The sequence below is a fragment of the Hemiscyllium ocellatum genome, chromosome 26, assembly GCF_020745735.1.
Source record: "Hemiscyllium ocellatum isolate sHemOce1 chromosome 26, sHemOce1.pat.X.cur, whole genome shotgun sequence".
Taxonomy (NCBI): Eukaryota; Metazoa; Chordata; class Chondrichthyes; order Orectolobiformes; family Hemiscylliidae; genus Hemiscyllium; species Hemiscyllium ocellatum.
This window is the reverse complement of record NC_083426.1, coordinates 53,702,739-53,723,358: the sequence shown is the minus strand read 5'-3', so window position 1 is coordinate 53,723,358 and position 20,620 is coordinate 53,702,739. Positions and strand designations below refer to the sequence as shown.

The 20,620-nt window shown below is 50.2% G+C and overlaps 1 protein-coding gene across 2 annotated transcripts in view; it reads right to left on the bottom strand.

Moving 5' to 3' along the window:
* The window catches only part of sycp3 (synaptonemal complex protein 3), a 95,261-nt gene extending 74,942 nt beyond the window's left edge, over positions 1-20,319 (bottom strand). For both annotated transcript variants that reach the window (XM_060845220.1, XM_060845221.1), the window contains exons 1-2: positions 20,271-20,319; positions 1,382-1,528 (exon numbers count right to left, since the gene is read on the bottom strand). In XM_060845220.1, the coding sequence (XP_060701203.1) occupies positions 1,382-1,508 (127 nt within the window). In that variant the 5' untranslated portion in view covers positions 1,509-1,528; positions 20,271-20,319. The remainder of the gene's footprint in view (positions 1-1,381; positions 1,529-20,270) is intronic.
* Between the last annotated feature and the right edge of the window lie 301 nt (positions 20,320-20,620).

Genomic DNA, 20,620 nt, shown 5'->3' with positions numbered 1-20,620 from the left:
CGTGCTGTACATCTCTATGACTCTATTCATTTTCCTTCCTGTCTCCAAAATCATTTCCTGCTAATTCCCCTTAACCTTTCACTCCTTCTAAATTCAATATCTAACATAGTCATAATTAATTTTAATAAGACAGCAGTCACTGCTCCCTAGGTAAAGAATTCAATAATTTGACAAGTCTTAGAGACAATCGGGATTTCAAGACAGAAAGTGTATCTTCACAGGACATAACTCGTCAAGCCCCTTAGAAATCTTTGTTTAATAAGCTTATTAAAACCAATTGCTTGCTGTAACTGCATGCTCTTTTTATGTTATTCATGCGTGAAGCCACCCAGATCCCTCATCATTTCAGATACAACACCCATTCTCCTAACCTTCTCTTTCCAGGGTCACATCTGTTTCCTCCCTCTCCTTCTCCTTCATGTTCACCTTTGTTCTTCAATCATTTCTTTCCTTTTCATCATCTCTCATCTCCCTGCTCCTTCAATCACCTTACTACTTCCCCTTTTAATTGTCCATTTCTTTCTATCCTACCTTTCCTCAGGCACCTTCTCTCCAGAAATGTTGCTGTCTTCCTCTCGCCTCTACAATATCCTCTACACCAATTGCCATCTCCTATCCCCCAGGTTCCTCACCTTTCCGATAAAACAGTCATCTCCACACTTTATAATGAACGGTGGAGCAGGCTCAAAACAGATGAATGGCCTACTTCCAATTGTACTCCCACCATTTTGTTTGTAAAACTCTTTCTTGCTTCCCTTCCTTTCCTCTCTTATCTGTTCACTACATCTGTCCTTTCCCCTATTTATTTTCCTTTATCCAGCCAATTTACAATGTTCTCCTCTCCAAAGCCCATTCCCTCTCACCTCTCCCTTTCCTCCAGCACTCTTCTCCATTCCCTCACTCTGTGTAGACTCCTATATGTGGGGTCTCTCCTCTTCCCTCATCCCTTCCATTTCTCCTCTGCTGCTCTTCCTTCAGTAACTTCTTTGTATTTCTCATTCTCTTGGTGTTCTCTTCACCCTTTCCTCACACTCCCCCAATCCACCTCCAGGATTCAGAGCTATCTGCTCTTCTTCATAAGGTGTCTTGGATCCATCCCACTCAATTCATCAGGTTTAGTCTGGCATCTTATCTCCATAATTAGAAGGCATCTGCTAATTTGGATCCTCTCTTATACAATCATCATTTAAAGGCATACACTGACTACAGGATACTTGGTGTTTTACGAAAACTGTCTCTTCTGTGTTAGGAGAAAGTCTAAGCTATTGCACTCGTGCTTACTTCTGCAGGCTGACACGGACATTGCTGGGTACTTGGAATAAATTAAAGCACAAATGTATTAAGTCATAAATTTCCAAAAAACAAAATAACTGTGTTTTACCTAGCTGTTCAGTCTCATAGCTGCTCCCCAGTTTTTTTGTATCATCTTCATTGAATTCATACAGCGAATTATAGGTTGCCTTTTCTTTCTGGTTTTTAATTGGATTTTTTCGACCTTTATTAGCCATATTTCAATCAAACCTAAAAGCTAATAAAAAAAAGTACAAGATTTTAAAAAAAGATACATCCAAAACAGTTGGGAACATAAACCTACAACACCAATGGTACTTATCAAAATCAGTTGCAAGAGTTCATTCGTAATGATGGACAGCCAACGAGTCATCGGTTTTTCTCAAGTTTTGAATAAAAATTATTCAGTGAATTCAGTAGTTCAAATATCAAGACTCAAGTCACGAAATTACATGTATAGGCTGCATTTTCAAATTCCAATATAATGTGCCATTTAATTGTAGACCGATAAAGGAAAATTAGGAGTGAAACAGCATGTATATAAAAGAATGTCTATTTCTGTAGCACCTTTGACATAATAACATACTCAAAGGCATTTTGCAAGAGTATTATAAAAGATATGAAACTGAGTCATCCAAGGATATCGTAGGTCAGATTATCAAAAGCATGGTCAAATAGGTAAAATTCCCCAGGTGTCTTAATGGAGAAAGGTGACATAGAAAGGAGGACAGGTTTAGCAAGAGAATTCCAGAGCTCAGGACATTGGCAACTGAACACAAGATCACCAAGTGAAATTAAAACTGGCGAAGACTAAAAGCCCAGAATTAGAGGACTCATATGATTCAAGGGCTGTGGGTTGAGAAGCGAATACAGAAGGACAAGTACATCAACACATGTAAGAATAGAGATTAGTTTTTCAAAACATATGGCTTGATTTGGAGTCAATGAAAGTCCATGAGTATTGAGGTGATAGATGAATCGGAATTGGTCCAAGGCACAATCTTGAATGCTTTTAAAAGAGGATAGAATGTGAGAGATCAGGCAGCTTTGCATTGGAATAGTCATGTCCGGAAGTAATAAAGATGTCAAATGAGGGTTTCAGCAACAGATGAGCTGAGAGGGGGTGAAGTTGAGCAATATTATGGATGTGAAATAGGTGGTCTTAAGAGATGAGAACTTGGATGTTTCTGCAATTAGAGTCATAGTGTCCTATATCACGGAGACAGATCTTATGGCCCAATCTGGTCCTTACCGACCAAAATGTCCATCCATGCTAACCCCATTTCCCTGCACTTGGCTCATATCCTTCTAATCCTTTCCTATCCTTGTATTTGTCCAGTTGCCTTTTAAATGTTGTTAATGTACTTGCCTCAACTACTTCCACTGACAGCTCATTCCATATGCGCTATCGCCCTCTGTGTAAAAAAGTTGCCCCACAGGTTTCCTTTTATCCTTTTCACTCTCACCTTAACTGAGGCCCTCTAGTCCTCGATTCCCCAACACTGGGAAAAAGACTGAGTGCATTCACCCCATCCTTGCCTTTCATAATCTTATACACTTCAATAAGATCCCCCTCAGTCTCCCACACTCTAAAGAAAAAAGACCTAGCTTGATCAACCGCTCCTGATAACTCAAACCGTTGAGCCCAGGCAACATACTTGGAAATTTCTTCTGCACTCTTCCCAGGTTAATAACATCCATCCTACAACAATGAATTAACCACAAAGGAAATTCTCACTAGAACCTTCAGATAAAGCAGTACTAAAATACACTAAAACCAACACAAGCAGCAAGACTTGACAACACCCGGGCTCAGATTGATATTGGCAAGTAACATTCATACAAGTGCCGGGCCAAGACCATCTCCAGCAAGAGAGAATCTAAATATCTCCCCTTGACAATCAATAGCATTACCATCACTGAATTCACCATTAGCATTCTTGGGTGGGGAGGGTTTTCCCTGACAAGAATTGGTTCAATAAGATCATTAGGTGCAAGATCAGTAGGCCATTCAGCTCATCAAGTCAACACTCCCATTCTATGATATCATGGCATATCTCGTAATTCTCAACTCTACTTCCTCACCCTTCCCCCATTATTCTGATTCTCTTACTGAGAAAAATCTCACTCAATCCTGAAAATATTTAGCAATCCAGCTACTTACCGCCTTCTATGGTAAATAATTCCACAGATTGACTACTCAAATGAAAAAATCATCACCCTTTACCATGGGATTATGCCTTCTGGTCCTAGATTCTCCCACAGGAGGAGATAACTTCTCCCCATCTACCCTGTCAAGCCCCCAAATAATCTTAAAGGTTTCAATAACAACTCCAATGTATACAATCCAACCAACTCATCTTCTCCTCACAAGAAAATTCCAGCATCCCTAGAATCAACCTAGTAAAGTTTCTCTGAACTGCCAGCAATGCCAGTTTATCTTTCCCTTAGATCAGGGGATCAAAACTGTTCAGATCTGGGCCAGCCATATAAATACTGTGGTTATAACAGAATCAAGATCACATGGCAAGTAACTCATCGAATTCTACAAAGCCTAGTCTCCACCAGCAAGGCACAAGTCAAGTGTGTGAAGAAATACTATCCACTTGCCTGAATGAGCACAGTTCTAACAACAGTCAAGGAGCTTGATAGCATCCAGGACAAAGCAGCCCACTTTCATTCACACCCTCTATCATCAACAGTGACAACATTGTGAACCATCTACAAGATGTACAGCAACCATTCAAAGGCTTCTTCAGCAGAAATTTTATGCCAATGACCTCTACCACCTAGAGGGACAAAAGCATGGGAACACCACCATTTGCAAATTCTTTTCCATACCATACATCGTTTTGATTTGGAACTGTACTTCAGTCACCAAGTTAGCATTTTGGAACTCTCTTCCTAATGGCACTGAGAGTGGATCTACATCAAATGGTTCAAGTTTCAAGGACAATAAATGCTGGACTAGCTTACATCCTGTCAATTAATTTTAAAATAAAGGCATCTTTTTAATGGTAACCATCTCTGCTGTTTTGTTCAACCCAACTCAATGATAATATCTTCCTATGGTAACCACATTTCAACTGCTATTTTTCCTTATATGAGCATTTATGAGCAAGCGTGATAGTAACCAAAACCTGTCAGATGCTGTCTGCTGGCTTTTCCTTTCCCTATTGAAGACAATGACTGCTCTAAATGGCTGTTCTCGGACATCATAGAGGAATTTGAGTGCAATTCCAAATGCAGGATACAATCCTCTAGAGAATTTCAGTTTGACTAATCAACTACTCTCCTCCTGAAACTTCTATAGTGATAACCTAGCCAACCTTGGCCCAGCTAATTCTTAAAATGATTCTAGTTCAAGTCGTACTGCAAATCCTAAGCACATAATCCAAGTGACACCAGTGCAGACACTCTATGTGGCAATGTATGAATGTACATTTGACACTGTCTCCTCCAGTTCAAGGTTAAAGCACTCTCAGTGTGCCATATGCACCACACACCTTGTACAGGTGTCCATTTCATGGCACTACCTGACTTGTCCAGGTACTAGAAATGTAGTTTCAGAAGCCTGATGGCCTATTCAATAGTCATTTTAGTGTGCAGACAGCTTTGGTTGTACAATCTGTTTGATGGTTGCAGAGGGTTGGGTAGCATAGAGATATCTGCTGGCCAGTGCCTGCCTTTGTTCATTCATGTCAGGCAGAGTTTGCAATTGTGAATTTTCTTATCCTTTGAAGCTTATAACTAAGATACACATAGAAAATCAAGCACTAGAAATTACACTTTCTGTAACATGACTTGTAAAATCTCTCATTTCTCGGAGGGCCAACACAACCATCTCATATTAATACAATCAGCCCTTCAGGTTATTTTATTACATTAGACACATTCAAATGACCATGACCTGCCCCTCATGTTTCATGTCTATCCTTCTTCCCCTCTGTACCCATTAGCATTCATTGCTGCCACAAGGATCACTATCTCTTCCCACATTCACTCTTGTACTGCTAGTTGTATTCTGTCCCAATTATTTCACTCCAGATCTCATTCATTATTTACCAGGACACCCCACACGATGCCTTGCCTCACTCTTTCCCATCCTGCGTCTCTCCCTCATGCCTTGCTCTCCCTCCCTCACACTGTCTATCTCTCACAGTGATACACTCAATCTCTCGCTCCCTTCTTTCTTTCTCCCTCCCTCACACCTCTCTCCTCCTGATTCTTTCATCCTCCCTCTCACTTTGATATGTCCCTCTCCATTATGCCTCCCTCAAACATCTCATGATTTCTCTCCCCCTGCATGTCTCTCCCCTCTAACCCTATCACATCTCTCCATACTACATCCTTTCATCCCTAACTGGTACATGCACCTCTCTCTCGTATTCCTTATTCTTTCACTCACATCCTCTCTTTTCCTGCTCTCGTCCTCTTGCATTCTCAACCCTCATTCTTACTCTTGCTGCCCCTCTTGCTCTCTCAGCCCTCATTCTCATTCCTGTTCCACTCTCATACTTCCCTTTCTCATTCCTGCTCCTTCACTCAACTCTGCCTCTCATCCCTCCCTTTCTCTCACACATTCCTGTCTCTCATTTTTTTTCTTTCAAACTAGTCTCTGATAGTCCCCTCTCCCTCCATTATATCTCTCTTACTCACTCATTCTCTCTTCCTGCTACTTCTCACTGTTCTGTCCACCCCTCACACTCTCTCCATTCTGTTTACCCCACACTCACTCTCTCGCTGTCTCTCACTCACTTTGTTCCTCGTCCCTCTCTGTCCATTCCTCCCTTGTTGTCTCTGGCTGTCTTCCCCTCATGCTCTCTCTGTCTGTCCCTCCCTCACTCTGTCCTCAGCTCCCTCGTACGCCCTGCCCCACCCTTGCATTCTTGTCCCTCCCTCATGCTCTCTATCACTCCCTTGCGCTGTCTGTCCCTCTCTCTGCCTGCCCTCCCTCACTCGCATCCTGTCTGTTCCTCCCTCACTCTCTCCATCTATCTCAGCCTTGCTCTCTCTCTCTCTCTCTGGCCATCCCTCCTTCATGTTTTGTGTCTATCCCCCCCTCCTTGACACACTGTCACTTCCTGACTCTAAGTCCCTCCCTTGCACTCTGTCTGCCCCTCCCTCACTCTCATCCCGTCTGTCCCTCCCTCACTCTCTCCTAGTCAGTCCCACACTCGCTGTATCCATCCTTCCCTCACTCTTTCTCTGTCTATCCCTCCCTCACTCTCCATCTGTTCCTACCTCACACTTTGCCCCTCCCTCGCGTTCTCTGTTCCCCCCTCATGCTTTGTCTGCCTCTCCCTCGCGCTCTGTTCCCCCTCATGCTCTCTCTCCCTCATTCATGCACACACTGCATCTCTCTTCATCTGACTCACTCACTCCATCACTCCCTCTCTCCATTTCACTGAATCTCTCCCGTCTCACGCACTCACTCCAACTCTCCCTCATTCTATCTATCCCTCTTAGACACTCCATCTCACTCAGTCCATCTCTCCCACTCTCTCTCACACACTCCAACTCTCTATCTCATTCACAAACTCCACCTCTCCCACACTCGATTTCTTCCTCTCTCCATCACATGGTCCATCTCTGCTGCTCTCTCTCTCACTCATTCACTCCATCTCTCAGTCTCACTTACTCAAACCTCTCCCACTCAAACACATCATCTCTCACTCACTCCATCTCTCCCTCACTCCATCTTAATCACTCACTGCCCCTCTCCAGCTCACTCAATGCTCCTTTCCCTCTCTCCATCACTCTGACTCTATATCACGGACTCTATCTCACTCCCTCTATTATTACTGACTCACCCTATCTCTAACTCTCTCCCTACACAATGTCTCCCTCTTTTCATCTCACTCAATCATACCATCAGTCATGTATGCACTGCATCTCTCCCTCTAACCTACTCACTTCATCTCTCCCTCTCCATCTAACTTGCTCACTCAATCTCTCCCTCTCTTTCAATCTGTACATCTCATTCATTCCCACTGTCCATCTCACTAACTCCATTTCTCCCTCTCTCCAGCTCACTCACTCAACCTCTCCATCTCCCTCTCACTCACTCAACTTCGCCCCCTCACCCAATCCCTCTCTCCATCTCCCCCGACCCAACTCTCCATCTCCCTCAATTTCTCCCTCTCAATCTCTCCGTCTCTCTCAACCTCTCCCTCCCTACGTCTCCCCAATCTGTCTCTCTATCCATTTCTATCTCTCTCAATCTCACCCGCTCTCCGTCTCCCTCGATCCCAATCTCACCCTCAGTCTCCCTCCATCTCCTTCTCCCTGCTCTATCCCACTCTCCATCTCCTTCCATTATTCCCTCCTTCCGTTTCCTTCTTCCCCCCGTGCAACTCCTTCTCCCTCCGTCTTTCTCCCTCCATCTCTCCTTCAATCCCTCTCTCTCACCATCCTTCTTTCATCACTTCACATCTCCCCCTTTACTATCTCCATCTCCCTCAGTCTACCTCTCACTCATTCAATCTCAGCCTCTCTCACATCATGCCATCTCTGTCTCACTAGCTCTCTCACTCCATCTCCCTCCCTCTCACTCCATCCCTCCCTCACTCCATCTCCTTCCCTCACTCTCACTCCATCTCCTCCCTCACTCTCACTCACTCCATCTCCCTCCCTCACTCTACCTCCATCTCTATCTCCCTCTCGCTCCCGCAGGCTGTCTCCCTCACTGTATCTCCACCTCCATGTCTCACTCTCTCTCCATCTCCCTCCCTCACCCTCACTATCTCTCTCTCCATCTCCCTCACTGTCTCTCTCTCCATCTCCCTCACTGTATCTCCATCTCCCTCTCTAACACCCTCTTGCTCCCTCAGGCTCTCTATCTCCCTCACTGTATCTCCACCTCCATGTCCCACTCTCTCTCCATCTCCATCACCTGTATCTCCCTCTCCCTTCCTCATTGTATCTTCATAACCCTCTCTCTCCCTCACTTTCTCTATCTCCATCTCGATCACTCTATCTCCACCTCCCTGTCTCACTCTCTCTCCATCTCTCTTACCCCATCTCCACCTCCCTCTCTCTCCTTCCTTCCCTCCCTCCCCCCATCTCCACCTCCCTCACCCTATCTCCACCTCTCTCCTTCTCTCCCTCCCCCCATCTCCAACTCCACCTCCCTCTCTCTCCTTCCCTCCCTCACCCCATCTCCACCTCCCTCCCTCACCCCACCACCCCCTCTCTCTCCTTCCCTCACCCCACCTCCCCCCCTCTCTCCTTCCCTCCCTCACCCCACCTCCCTCTCTCTCCTTCCCTCCCTCACCCCATCTCCATCTCTCTTCTTCCCTCCCTCACTGTATCTCCATCTCCCTCCCTCACTGTATCTCTATCTCCCTCCCTCTGCACCTCCATCTCCCTCACTCTCTCTATCTCCATCACTATATCTCAATCTCTCTCTCTCGCTCTCCATCTCCCGCTCTCACTCTCCATCTCTCACCCCATCTCCCTCACTCAATCTCCCTCTCTCTATTTCCATCTCTCTCCCTCACTCAATCTCCCCCTCTCACTCTCCCTCCCTCACTCTCTGTCTCCCTCAATCTCTCTATCTCCGTCTCCCTCAGTCTCTCTATCTCCATCTCCCTCACTGTATCTCCATCTCCCTCTCTCCATCTCCCTCCCTCACTCCATCTCGCTCTATTTCCATCTCCCTCGGTCTCTCAATCTCCCTCTCTCCCTCACTCTATCCCCATCTCCCTCTCACTCTTCATCTCCCTCAGTCTCTCTATCTCCATCTCCCTCCCATCATGTCTCACTCTCCATCTCTCTCCCTCCCTCACTCTATCTCCATCTCCCTCACTCTCTCTATCTCCCCCACTGTATCTCCCTCCCTCACTGTATCTCCATCTCCCTCAGTCTCTCTATCTCCATCTCCTTCCCGTCTCCATGTCTCACTCTCCATCGCTCTCCCTCCCTCACTCTATCTATCTCCATCTCCCTCACTGTATCTCCATCTCCCTCACCCTATCCCCATCTCCCTTTCACTCTTCATCTCCCTCAGTCTCTCTACCTCCATCTCCCTCACTCTCTCCATCTCCCTCCCATCATGTCTCACTCTCCATCTCTCTCCCTCCCTCACTCTATCTCCATCTCCCTCACTCTCTCTATCTCCCCCACTGTATCTCCCTCCCTCACTGTATCTCAATCTCCCTCTCTCCCTCACTCTATCCTCATCTCCCTCTCACTCATGTCCCTCAGTCTCCATCTCCCTCCCTATCTCCATGTCTCACTCTCCATCTCTCGCCCTCCCTCTATCTCCATCTCCCTCACTGTGTCTCAATCTCCCTCTCTCCCTCACCCTATCCTCATCTCCCTCTTACTCTTCATCTCCCTCAGTCTCTCTATCTCCATCTCCCTCTCTCTCCCTCCCACCATCTCCATCTCTCTCCCTCCCTCACTGTATCTCCATCTCCCTCACTCTCTCTATCTCCCTCACTCTCTCTACCTCCCCCACTGTATCTCCCTCCCTCACTGTATCTCCATCTCCCTCACTGTATCTCAATCTCCCTCTCTCCCTCACTCTATCCTCATCTCCCTCTTCATGTCCCTCAGTCTCTCTATCTCCATCTGCCTCCCTATCTCCATCTCCCTCTCTCCCTCCCACCATCTCCATGTCTCACTCTCCATCTCTCTCCCTCCCGCACTCCATCTCGCACTCTCTCTCACCATCTCCGTCGCACTCTCTCTCCCTATCTCCATCTCCCTCTCTCTCCGTATCTCCATCTCCCTCTCTCTCCCTCCCACCATCTCCATCCCTCAGTCCATCTCCCTCCCTCACTCCATCTCGCTCTATTTCCATCTCGTTCTCTCTCCCTATCTCCGTCTCCTCTCTCTCTCCCTACCTCCGTCTCCTCTCCCTATATCCGTCTCCTCTCTCTCTCCCTATCTCCATCTCTCTCCCTGTCGCCCTCTCTCTCCCTCCCACCATCTCCATGTCTCACTCACCATCTCTCTCCCTCCCTCAATCTCCATCTCCCTCACTCCATCTCCCTCCCTCACTCCATCTCACACTATTTCTATCTCGCTCTCACTCCCTATCTCCATCTCCCTCTCTCTCCCTTCTATCATCTCCATCTCCCTGTCTCACTCTCCATCTCTCTCCCTCCCTCAATCTCCATCTCCCTCACTCCATCTCCCTCCCTCACTCCATCTCGCACTATTTCCATCTCACTCTCTCTCCCTATCTCCGTCTCCTCGCTCACTCTCTCTCCCTATCTCCATCTCCCTCTCTCTCCCTATCTCCATCTCTCTCCCTCCCACCATCTCCATGTCTCACTCTCCATCTCTCTCCCTCACTCCATCTCACACTATTTCTATCTCGCTCTCTCTCCCTATCTCCGTCGCCCTCTCTCTCCCTATCTCCATCTCCCTGCCTCCCTCACTCCATCCCGCTCTATTTCCATCTCCCTCTCTCTCCCTATCTCCATCTCTCTCCCTCCTACCATCTCCATCTCCCTCCCTCACTCCATCTCGCTCTCTCTCCCTATCTCCGTCGCCCTCTCTCTCCCTCCCACCATCTCCATGTCTCACTCTCCATCTCTCTCCCGCCCTCAATCTCCATCTCCCTCCCTCAATCTCCATCTCCCTCAATCTCCATCTCACACTATTTCCATCTCGCTCACTCTCCCTATCTCCGTCGCCCTCTCTCTCCCTATCTCCATCGCCCTCCCTCTCTCTATCTCCATCTCCCTCTCTCTCCCTCATTCCATCTCTCTCCCTCACTCTCTCGATCTCCCCCAATGTATCTCCCTCCCCCACTGTATCTCCCTCTCTCCCTCCACTATATCTCCATCTCCCTCCCTCACTCCATCTCCCTCCCTCACTCCATCTCCCTCCCTCACTCCATCTCCCTCTATTTCCATCTCGCTCTCTCTCCCTATCTCCGGCGCCCTCTCTCTCCCTATCTCCATCTCCCTCCCTCACTCCATCTCCCTCCCTCACTCCATCTCGCTCTCTCTCCCTATCTCCGTCGCCCTCTCTCCTACCATCTCCATGTCTCACTCTCCATCTCTCTCCCTCCCTCAATCTCCATCTCCCTCACTCCATCTCGCACTATTTCCATCTCCCTCTCTCTCCCTATCTCCGTCGCCCTCTCTCTCCCTATCTCCATCGTCCTCTCTCCATCTCGCTCTCTCTCCCTCACTCCCTCTCCCTCCCACACTCCATCTCGCTCTATTTCCATCTCCCTCACTCTCTCTATCTCCCCCAATGTATCTCCCTCCCTCCCTCCACTATATCTCCATCTCCTTCACTGTATCTCAATCTCCCTCTCTCCCTCACCCTATCCCCATCTCCCACTCACTCTTCATCTCCCTCAGTCTCTCTATCTCCATCTCCCTCTCTCTCCCCCTATCTCCATCTCCCTCTCTCCACCTCTCTCCCTCCCACCATCATCATCACCCTGTCTCACTCTACATCTCTCTCCCTCACTCCATCTCCCTCCCTCACTCCATCTCGCTCGATTTCCATCTCGCTCTCTCTACCTATCTCAGTCACCCTCTCTCTCTCCCTATCTCCATTGCTCTCTCTCACTCCATCTCCCTCACTCCATCTCGCTCTATTTCCATCTCGGTCTCTCTCCCTATCTCCGTCGCCCTCTCTCTCCCTCCCACCATCTCCATGTCTCGCTCGCCATCTCTCTCCCTCCCTCAATCTCGCACTATTTCCATCTCGCTCTCTCTCCCTATCTCCGTCGCCCTCTCTCTCCATACCTCCATCTCCCTCACTCCATCTCGCTCTATTTCCATCGCCCTCACTCTCTCTCCCTCCCCCACTGTATCTCCCTCCACTATATCTCCATCTCCCTCACTCTCTCTATCTCCATCTCCCTCACTGTATCTCAATCTCCCTCTCTCCCTCAGTCTATCTCCATCTCCCTCTCTCTCCCTCACTCCATCTCGCTCTTTCTCCCTATCTCCATCGCCCTCTCTCTCCCTATCTCCGTCTCCTCTCTCGCTCCCTATCTCCGTCTCCTCTGTCTCTCCCTATCTCCTTCCCCTCTCTCTCTCTCCCTATCTCCATCGCCCTCTCTCTCCCTATCTCCATCTCTCTCCCTCCCACCACCTCCATGTCTCACTCTCCATCTCTCTCCCTCAATCTCCATCTCCCTCACTCCATCTCCCTCCCTCACTCCATCTCGCACTATTTCCATCTCGCTCTCTCTCCCTATCTCCATCGCCCTCTCTCTCCCTATCTCCATCTCCCTCATTCCATCTCTCTCCCTCACTCTCTCTCCCTCCCCCACTGTATCTCCCTCTCTCCCTCCACTATATCTCCATCTCCCTCCCTCACTCCATCTCCCTCACTCAATCTCCCTCTATTTCCATCTCGCTCACTCTCCCTATCTCCGTCGCCCTCTCTCTCCCTCCCACCATCTCCCTGTCTCACTCTCCATCACTCTCCCTCCCTCAATCTCCATCTCCCTCACTCCATCTGCTTCCCTCAATCTCCATCTCCCTCACTCTATCTTCCCTCATTCCATCTCCCTCCCTCACTCCATCTCACACTATTTCCATCTCGCTCTCTCTCCCTATCTCCGTCGCCCTCTCTCTCCCTATCTCCATCTCCCTCTCTCTCCCTATCTCCATCTCCCTCCCTCACTCCATCTCGCTCTCTCTCCCTATCTCCGTCGCCCTCTCTCTCCCTATCTCCATCTCCATCTCTCTCCCTCCCACCATCTCCCTGTCTCACTCTCCATCTCTCTCCCTCCCTCAATCTCCATCTCCCTCACTCCATCTCGCTCTATTTCTATCTCGCTCTCTCTCCCCATCTCCGTCGCCCTCTCTCTCCCTATCACCGTCTCCATCTCCCTCCCTCACTCCATCTCCCTCCCTCACTCCATCTCGCTCTATTTCCATCTCCCTCTCTCTCCCTATCTCCATCTCTCTCCCTCTTACCATCTCCATCTCCCTCCCTCACTCCATCTCCCTCCCTCACTCCATCTCGCTCGATTTCCATCTCGCTCTCTCTACCTATCTCAGTCACCCTCTCTCTCTCCCTATCTCCGTCGCCCTCTCTCTCTCCCTATCTCCATTGCTCTCTCTCACTCCATCTCCCTCACTCCATCTCGCTCTCTCTCCCTATCTCCATCTCCCTCCCTCCCTCACTCCATCTCGCTCTATTTCCATCTCGCTCTCTCTCCCTATCTCCGTCGCCCTCTCTCTCCCTCCCACCATCTCCATGTCTCACTCTCCATCTCTCTCCCGCCCTCAATCTCCATCTCCCTCCCTCAATCTCCATCTCCCTCAATCTCCATCTCCCTCCCTCACTCCATCTCGCACTATTTCCATCTCGCTCACTCTCCCTATCTCCGTCGCCCTCTCTCTCCCTATCTCCATCGCCCTCTCTCTCTCTATCTCCATCTCCCTCTCTCTCCCTCATTCCATCTCTCTCCCTCACTCTCTCGATCTCCCCCAATGTATCTCCCTCCCCCACTGTATCTCCCTCTCTCCCTCCACTATATCTCCATCTCCCTCCCTCACTCCATCTCTCTCCCTCACTCCATCTCCCTCTATTTCCATCTCGCTCTCTCTCCCTATCTCCGTCGCCCTCTCCCTCCCTATCTCCATCTCCCTCCCTTCACCTCACTCCCTCCCACCATCTCCATCTCCCTGTCTCACTCTACATCTCTCTCCCTCACTCCCTCTCGCTCTCTCTCCCTATGTCCGCTGCCCTCTCTCTCCCTATCTCCGTCTCCTCTCTCCCTATCTGTCTCCTCTCTCCCTATCTCTGTCTCCTCTCTCTCTCCCTTTCTCCATCGCCCACTCTCTCCCTATCTCCATCGCCCTCTCTCTCTCCCTATCTCCATCGCCCTCTCTCTCCCTATCTCCATCTCTCTCCCTCCCACCATCTCCATCTCCCTCCCTCAATCTCCATCTCCCTCACTCCATCTCCCTCCCTCACTCCATCTCACACTATTTCCATCTCGCTCTCTCTCCCTATCTCCATCGCCCTCTCTCTCCCTATCTCCATCGCCCTCTCTCTCCCTATCTCCGTCTCCTCTCTCTCTCCCTATCTCCATCTCCCTCTCTCTCCCTATCTCCATCTCCCTCTCTCTCCCTATCTCCATCACGCTCTCTCTCCCTATCTCCATCACGCTCTCTCTCCCTATCTCCATCGCCCTCTCTCTCCCTATCTCCATCTCTCTCCCTCCCACCATCTCCCTGTCTCACTCTCCATCTCTCTCCATCCCTCAATCTCCATCTCCCTCACTCCATCTCCCTCCCTCACTCCATCTCACACTATTTCCATCTCGCTCTCTCTCCCTATCTCCGTCGCCCTCTCTCTCCCTATCTCCATCTCCCTCCCTCACTCCATCTCGCTCTCTCTCCCTATCTCCATCTCCCTCTCTCTCCCTCCCACCATCTCCCTGTCCCACTCTCCATCTCTCTCCCGCCCTCAATCTCCATCTCCCTCACTCCATCTCCCTCCCTTACTCCATCTCGTACTATTTCCATCTCACTCTCTCTCCCTATCTCCGTCGCCCTCTCTCTCCCTGTCTCCATCTCCCTCCCTCACTCCATCTCGCTCTATTTCCATCTCCCTCTCTCTCCCTATCTCCATCTCCCTCCCTCACTCCATCTCGCACTATTTCCATCTAGCTCTCTCTCCCTATCTCCGTCGCCCTCTCTCTCCCTATCTCCATCTCCCTGCCTCACTCCATCTCGCTCTATTTCCATCTTGCTCTCTCTCCCTATCTCCGTTGCCCTCTCTCTCCCACCATATCCATGTCTCAATCTCCATCTCCCTCACTCCATCTCCTTCCCTCATTCCATCTCCCTCCCTCACTCCATCTCACACTATTTCCATCTTGCTCTCTCTCCCTATCTCAATCGCCCTCTCTCTCCCTATCTCCGTCTCCTCTCTCCCTATCTCCGTCTCCTCTCTCCCTATCTCCGTCTCCTCTCTCTCTCCCTATCTCCGTCTCCTCTCTCTCCATCGCCCTCTCTCTCCCTATCTCCGTCTCCTCTCTCTCTCCCTATCTCCGTCTCCTCTCTCTCTCCCTATCTCCGTCTCCTCTCTCTCTCCCTATCTCCATCTCCCTCTCTCTCCCTATCTCCATCTCTCTCCCTCCCACCATCTCCATGTCTCACTCTCCATCTCTCTCCCTCCCTCAATCTCCATCTCCCTCCCTCAATCTCCATCTCCCTCCCTCACTCCATCTCAAACTATTTCCATCTCGCTCTCTCTCCCTATCTCCATCTCCCTCTCTCTCCCTCATTCCATCTCTCTCCCTCACTCTCTCGATCTCCCCCACTGTATCTCCCTCCACTATATCTCCATCTCCCTCCCTCACTCCATCTCCCTCTATTTCCATCTCGCTCTCTCTCCCTCCCACCATCTCCATCTCCCTGTCTCACTCTCCATCTCTCTCCCTCCCTCAATCTCCATCTCCCTCACTCCATCTGCTTCCCTCAATCTCCATCTCCCTCACTTCATCTTCCCTCATTCCATCTCCCTCCCTCACTCCATCTCACACTATTTCCATCTCGCTCTCTCTCCCTATCTCCGTCGCCCTCTCTCTCCCTATCTCCATCTCCCTCTCTCTCCCTATCTCCATCTCCCTCCCTCACTCCATCTTGCTCTCTCTCCCTATCTCCGTCGCCCTCTCTCTCCCTATCTCCATCTCCCTCTCTCTCCCTCCCACCATGTCCATGTCTCACTCTCCATCTCTTTCCCTCCCTCAATCTCCATCTCCCTCACTCCATCTCGCACTATTTCCATCTCGCTCTCTCTCCCTATCTCCATCGCCCTCTCTCCATCTCGCACTCTCTCCCTCACTCCATCTCGCTCTCTCTCCCTCACTCCATCTCGCTCTATTTCCATCTCCCTCACTCTCTCTATCGCCCCCACTGTATCTCCCTCTCCCTCCCCCACTGTATCTCCCTCCCTCCCTCCACTATATCTCCATCTCCCTCACTGTATCTCAATCTCCCTCTCTCCCTCACCCTATCCCCATCTCCCTCTCACTCTTCATCTCCCTCAGTCTCTCTATCTCCATCTCCCTCCCTATCTCTCCCCCTATCTCCATCTCCCTCTCTCCACCTCTCTCCCTCCCACCATCATCATCACCCTGTCTCACTCTACATCTCTCTCCCTCACTCCATCTCTCTCCCTCACTCCATCTCCCTGACTCACTCCATCTCGCTCTTTCTCCCTATCTCCATCGCCCTCTTTCTCCCTATCTCTGTCTCCTCTCTCTCTCCCTATCTCCTTCTCCTCTTTCTCTCCCTATCTCCTTCTCCTCTCTCTCTCCCTATCTCCATCTCCCTCTCTCTCCCTATCTCCATCTCCCTCTCTCTCCCTATCTCCATCGCCCTCTCTCTCCCTATCTCCATCGCCCTCTCTCTCCCTATCTCCATCTCTCTCCCTCCCACCACCTCCATGTCTCACTCTCCATCTCTCTCCCTCACTCCATCTCACACTATTTCCATCTCGCTCTCTCTCCCGATCTCCTTCGCCCTCTCTCCATCTCCCTCTCTCCACCTCACTCCCTCCCACCATCTCCATCTCCCTGTCTCACTCTACATCTCTCTCCCTCACTCCATCTCGCTCTCTCTCCCTATCTCTGTCTCCTCTCTCCCTATCTCTGTCTCCTCTCTCCCTATCTCTGTCTCCTCTCTCTCTCCCTTTCTCCATCGCCCACTCTCTCCCTATCTCCATCGCCCTCTCTCTCCCTATCTCCGTCTCCTCTCTCTCTCTCCCTATCTCCATCACGCTCTCTCCCTATATCCATAGCCCTCTCTCTCCCTATCTCCATCGCCCTCTCTCTCCCTATCTCCATCTCTCTCCCTCCCACCATCTCCATGTCTCACTCTCCATCTCTCTCCCTCCCTCAATCTCCATCTCCCTCACTCCATCTCCTTCCCTCATTCCATCTCCCTCCCTCACTCCATCTCACACTATTTCCATCTCTTTCTCTCTCCCTATCTCCGTCGCCCTCTCTCTCCCTATCTCCATCTCCCTCCCTCACTCCATCTCGCTCTATTTCCATCTCGCTCTCTCTCCCTATCTCCGTCGCCCTCTCTCTCCCTATCTCCATCTCCCTCTCTCCCACCATCTCCATGTCTCACTCTCCATCTCTCTCCCTCCCTCAATCTCCATCTCCCTCACTCCATCTCGCACTATTTCCATCTCGCTCTCTCTCCCTCACTCCATCTTGCTCTATTTCCATCACCCTCACTCTCTCTATCTCCCCCACTGTATCTCCCTCCCTCCACTATATCTCCATCTCCCTCACTGTATCTCAATCTCCCTCTCTCCCTCACCCTATCCCCATCTCCCTCTCACTCTTCATCACCCTCAGTCTCTCTATCTCCATCTCCCTCCCTATCTCCATCTCCCTCTCTCTCCCCCTATCTCCATCTCCCTCTCTCCCTCCCACCATCATCATCACTCTGTCTCACTCTACACCTCTCTCCCTCACTCCATCTCGCTCTTTCTCCCTATCTCCGTCGCCCTCTCTCTCCCTATCTCCATCGTCCTCTCTCTCCCTATCTCCGTCTCCTCTCTCTCCCTATCTCCATCGCCCTCTCTCTTCCTATCTCCATCTCTCTCATTCCCACCATCTCTATGTCTCACTCTCCATCTCTCTCCCTCCCTCAATCTCCATCTCCCTCACTCCATCTCGCACTATTTCCATCTCGCTCTCTCTCCCCATCTCCGTCGCCCTCTCTCTCCCTATCTTCATCGCCCTCTCTCTCCCTACCTCCATCTCGCTCTCTCTCCCTCACTCCATCTCGCTCTCTCTCCCTATCTCCATCGCCCTCTCTCTCTCCCTGTCTCCATCTCTCTCCCTATCTCCGTCGCCCTCTCTCTCCCTGTCTCCATCTCCATCTCTCTCCCTCACTCCATCTCGCTCTATTTCCATCTCCCTCACTCTCTCTATCTCCCTCCCCCACTGTATCTCCCTCCTTCCCTACGCTATAGCTCCATCTCCCTCACTGTATCTCAATCTCCCTCTCTCCCTCACCCTATCCCCATCTCCCTCTCACTCTTCATCTCCCTAAGTCTCTCTATCTCCATCTCCCTCCCTCATTCCATCTCTCTCCCTCCCTCAATCTCCATCTCCCTCACTCCATCTCACACTATTTCCAACGCGCTCTCTCTCCCTATCTCCGTCGCCCTCTCTCTCTCCCTATCTTCATCTCCCTCTCTCTCCCTCCCACCATCTCCATCTCCCTGTCTCACTCTCCATCTCTCTCACTCCCTCCTTCACTCCATCTCACACTATTTCCATCTCGCTCTCTCTCCCTATCTCCATCGCCGTCTCTCTCCCTATCTCCATCTCCCTCACTCTCTCTCCCTCCCCGACTGTATCTCCCTCTCTCCCTCCACAATATCTCCATCTTCCTCCCTCACTCCATCTCCCTCCCTCACTCCATCTCGCTCTATTTCCATCTCGCTCTCTCTCCCTATCTCCATCTCCCTCTCTCCATCTCTCTCCCTCCCACCATCTCCATCTCCCTGTCTCACTCTCCATCTCTCTCCCTCCCTCACTCCATCTCCCTCCTTCATTCCTTCTCTCTCCCTCCCTCAATCTCCATCTCCCTCACTCCATCTCACACTATTTCCAACGTGCTCTCTCTCCCTATCTCCGTCGCCCTCTCTCTCCCTATCTCCATCTCCCTCTCTTTCCCTATCTCCATCTCCCTCCCTCACTCCATCTCGCTCTATTTCCATCTCGCTATCTCTCCCTATTTCCGTCGCCCTCTCTCTCCCTATCTCCATCTCTCTCCCTATCTCCATCTCCCTCTCTCCCACCATCTCCCTGTCTCACTCTCCATCTCTCTCCCTCCCTCAATCTCCATCTCCCTCACTCCATCTCGCACTATTTCCATCTCGCTCTCTCTCCCTATCTCCATCTCCCTCTCTCCATCTCGCTCTATTTCCATCTCACTCTCTCTCCCTAACTCCATCTCCCTCCCTCACTCCACCTCCCTCCCTCACTCCATCTGGCTCTATTTCCATATCGCTCTCTCTATCTCCATCTCCCTCTCTCTCCCTCACTCCATCTCACTCTATTTCCATCTCCCTCACTCTCTCTATCTCCCCCACTGTATCTCGCTCTCTCCCTCCCCCACTGTATCTCCCTCCACTATATCTCCATCTCCCTCACTCTATCTCCTCTCCCTCACTGTATCTCAATCTCCCTCTCTCCCTCACCCTATCCCCATCTCCCTCTCACTCTTCATCTCCCTCAGTCTCTCCATCTCCATCCCTATCTGCATCTCCCTCTCTCTCCCTATCTCCATCTCCCTCTCTCCCTCCCACCATCTCCATCTCCCTGTCTCACTCTACATCTCTCTCACTCACTCCATCTCCCTCCCTCACTCCATCTCGCTCTATTTCCATCTCGCTATCTCTCCCTATCTCCGTCGCCCTCTCTCTCCCTATCTCCATCTCTCTCCCTATCTCCATCTCTCTCCCTCCCACCATCTCCATCTCCCTCACTCCATCTCGCACTATTTCCATCTCGCGCTCTCTCCCTATCTCCATCGCCCTCTCTCTCCTATCTCCGTCGCCCTCTCTCTCCCTACCTCCATCTCCCTCCCTCACTACATCTCACTCCATCTCGCTCTATTTCCATCTTCCTCACTCTCTCTATCTCCCTACACTGTATCTCCATCTCCCTCACTCTCTCTATCTCCATCTCCCTCACTGTATCTCAATCTCCCTCTCTCCCTCACCCTATCCCCATCTCCCTCTCACTCTTCATCTCCCTCAGTCTCTCTATCTCCATCTCCCTCCCTATCTCCATCTCCCTCTCTCTCCCTCCCACCATCTCCTTCACTCTCTCTATCTCCATCTCCCGCTCTATCTCCATGGCCCTCCCTCACTATCTCCATCTCTCTCCCTTATTCCATCCCCCTCTCCCTCCCTCACTCCATCTCTCACTCCATCCCCCACTCCGTCTCTCTCCTTCCCTCACTCACTCTCACCCTCTCCCTCTCCCTCCCTCCCTCACTCACTCTATCCGCTGTTATTTTCTACTTTCCCGCCACCTGCACCTTGTCACTCGGCGGAGGGTTACACTGCCGGCATCTGGAACCGCTAACAGCCGGGCCGTGAGCTCCATTCCTCCGCATGAACAAAATACCACCGCCATCAATAATAACCGAGTCACTGTCAACAACAATAATTAATGATGGGATTAACAGTAATGGGTCACTATAAATAACAATCATTGGCAATACCATCAATAAAATACAATCGCCATTAATAACAATTAATAATGCTATTAATAGTAATAGAATGACTATTATTAACAATATCATCAGTAATGATTGTGTCCCTTTCATTACAAGGATTAATAATGGTA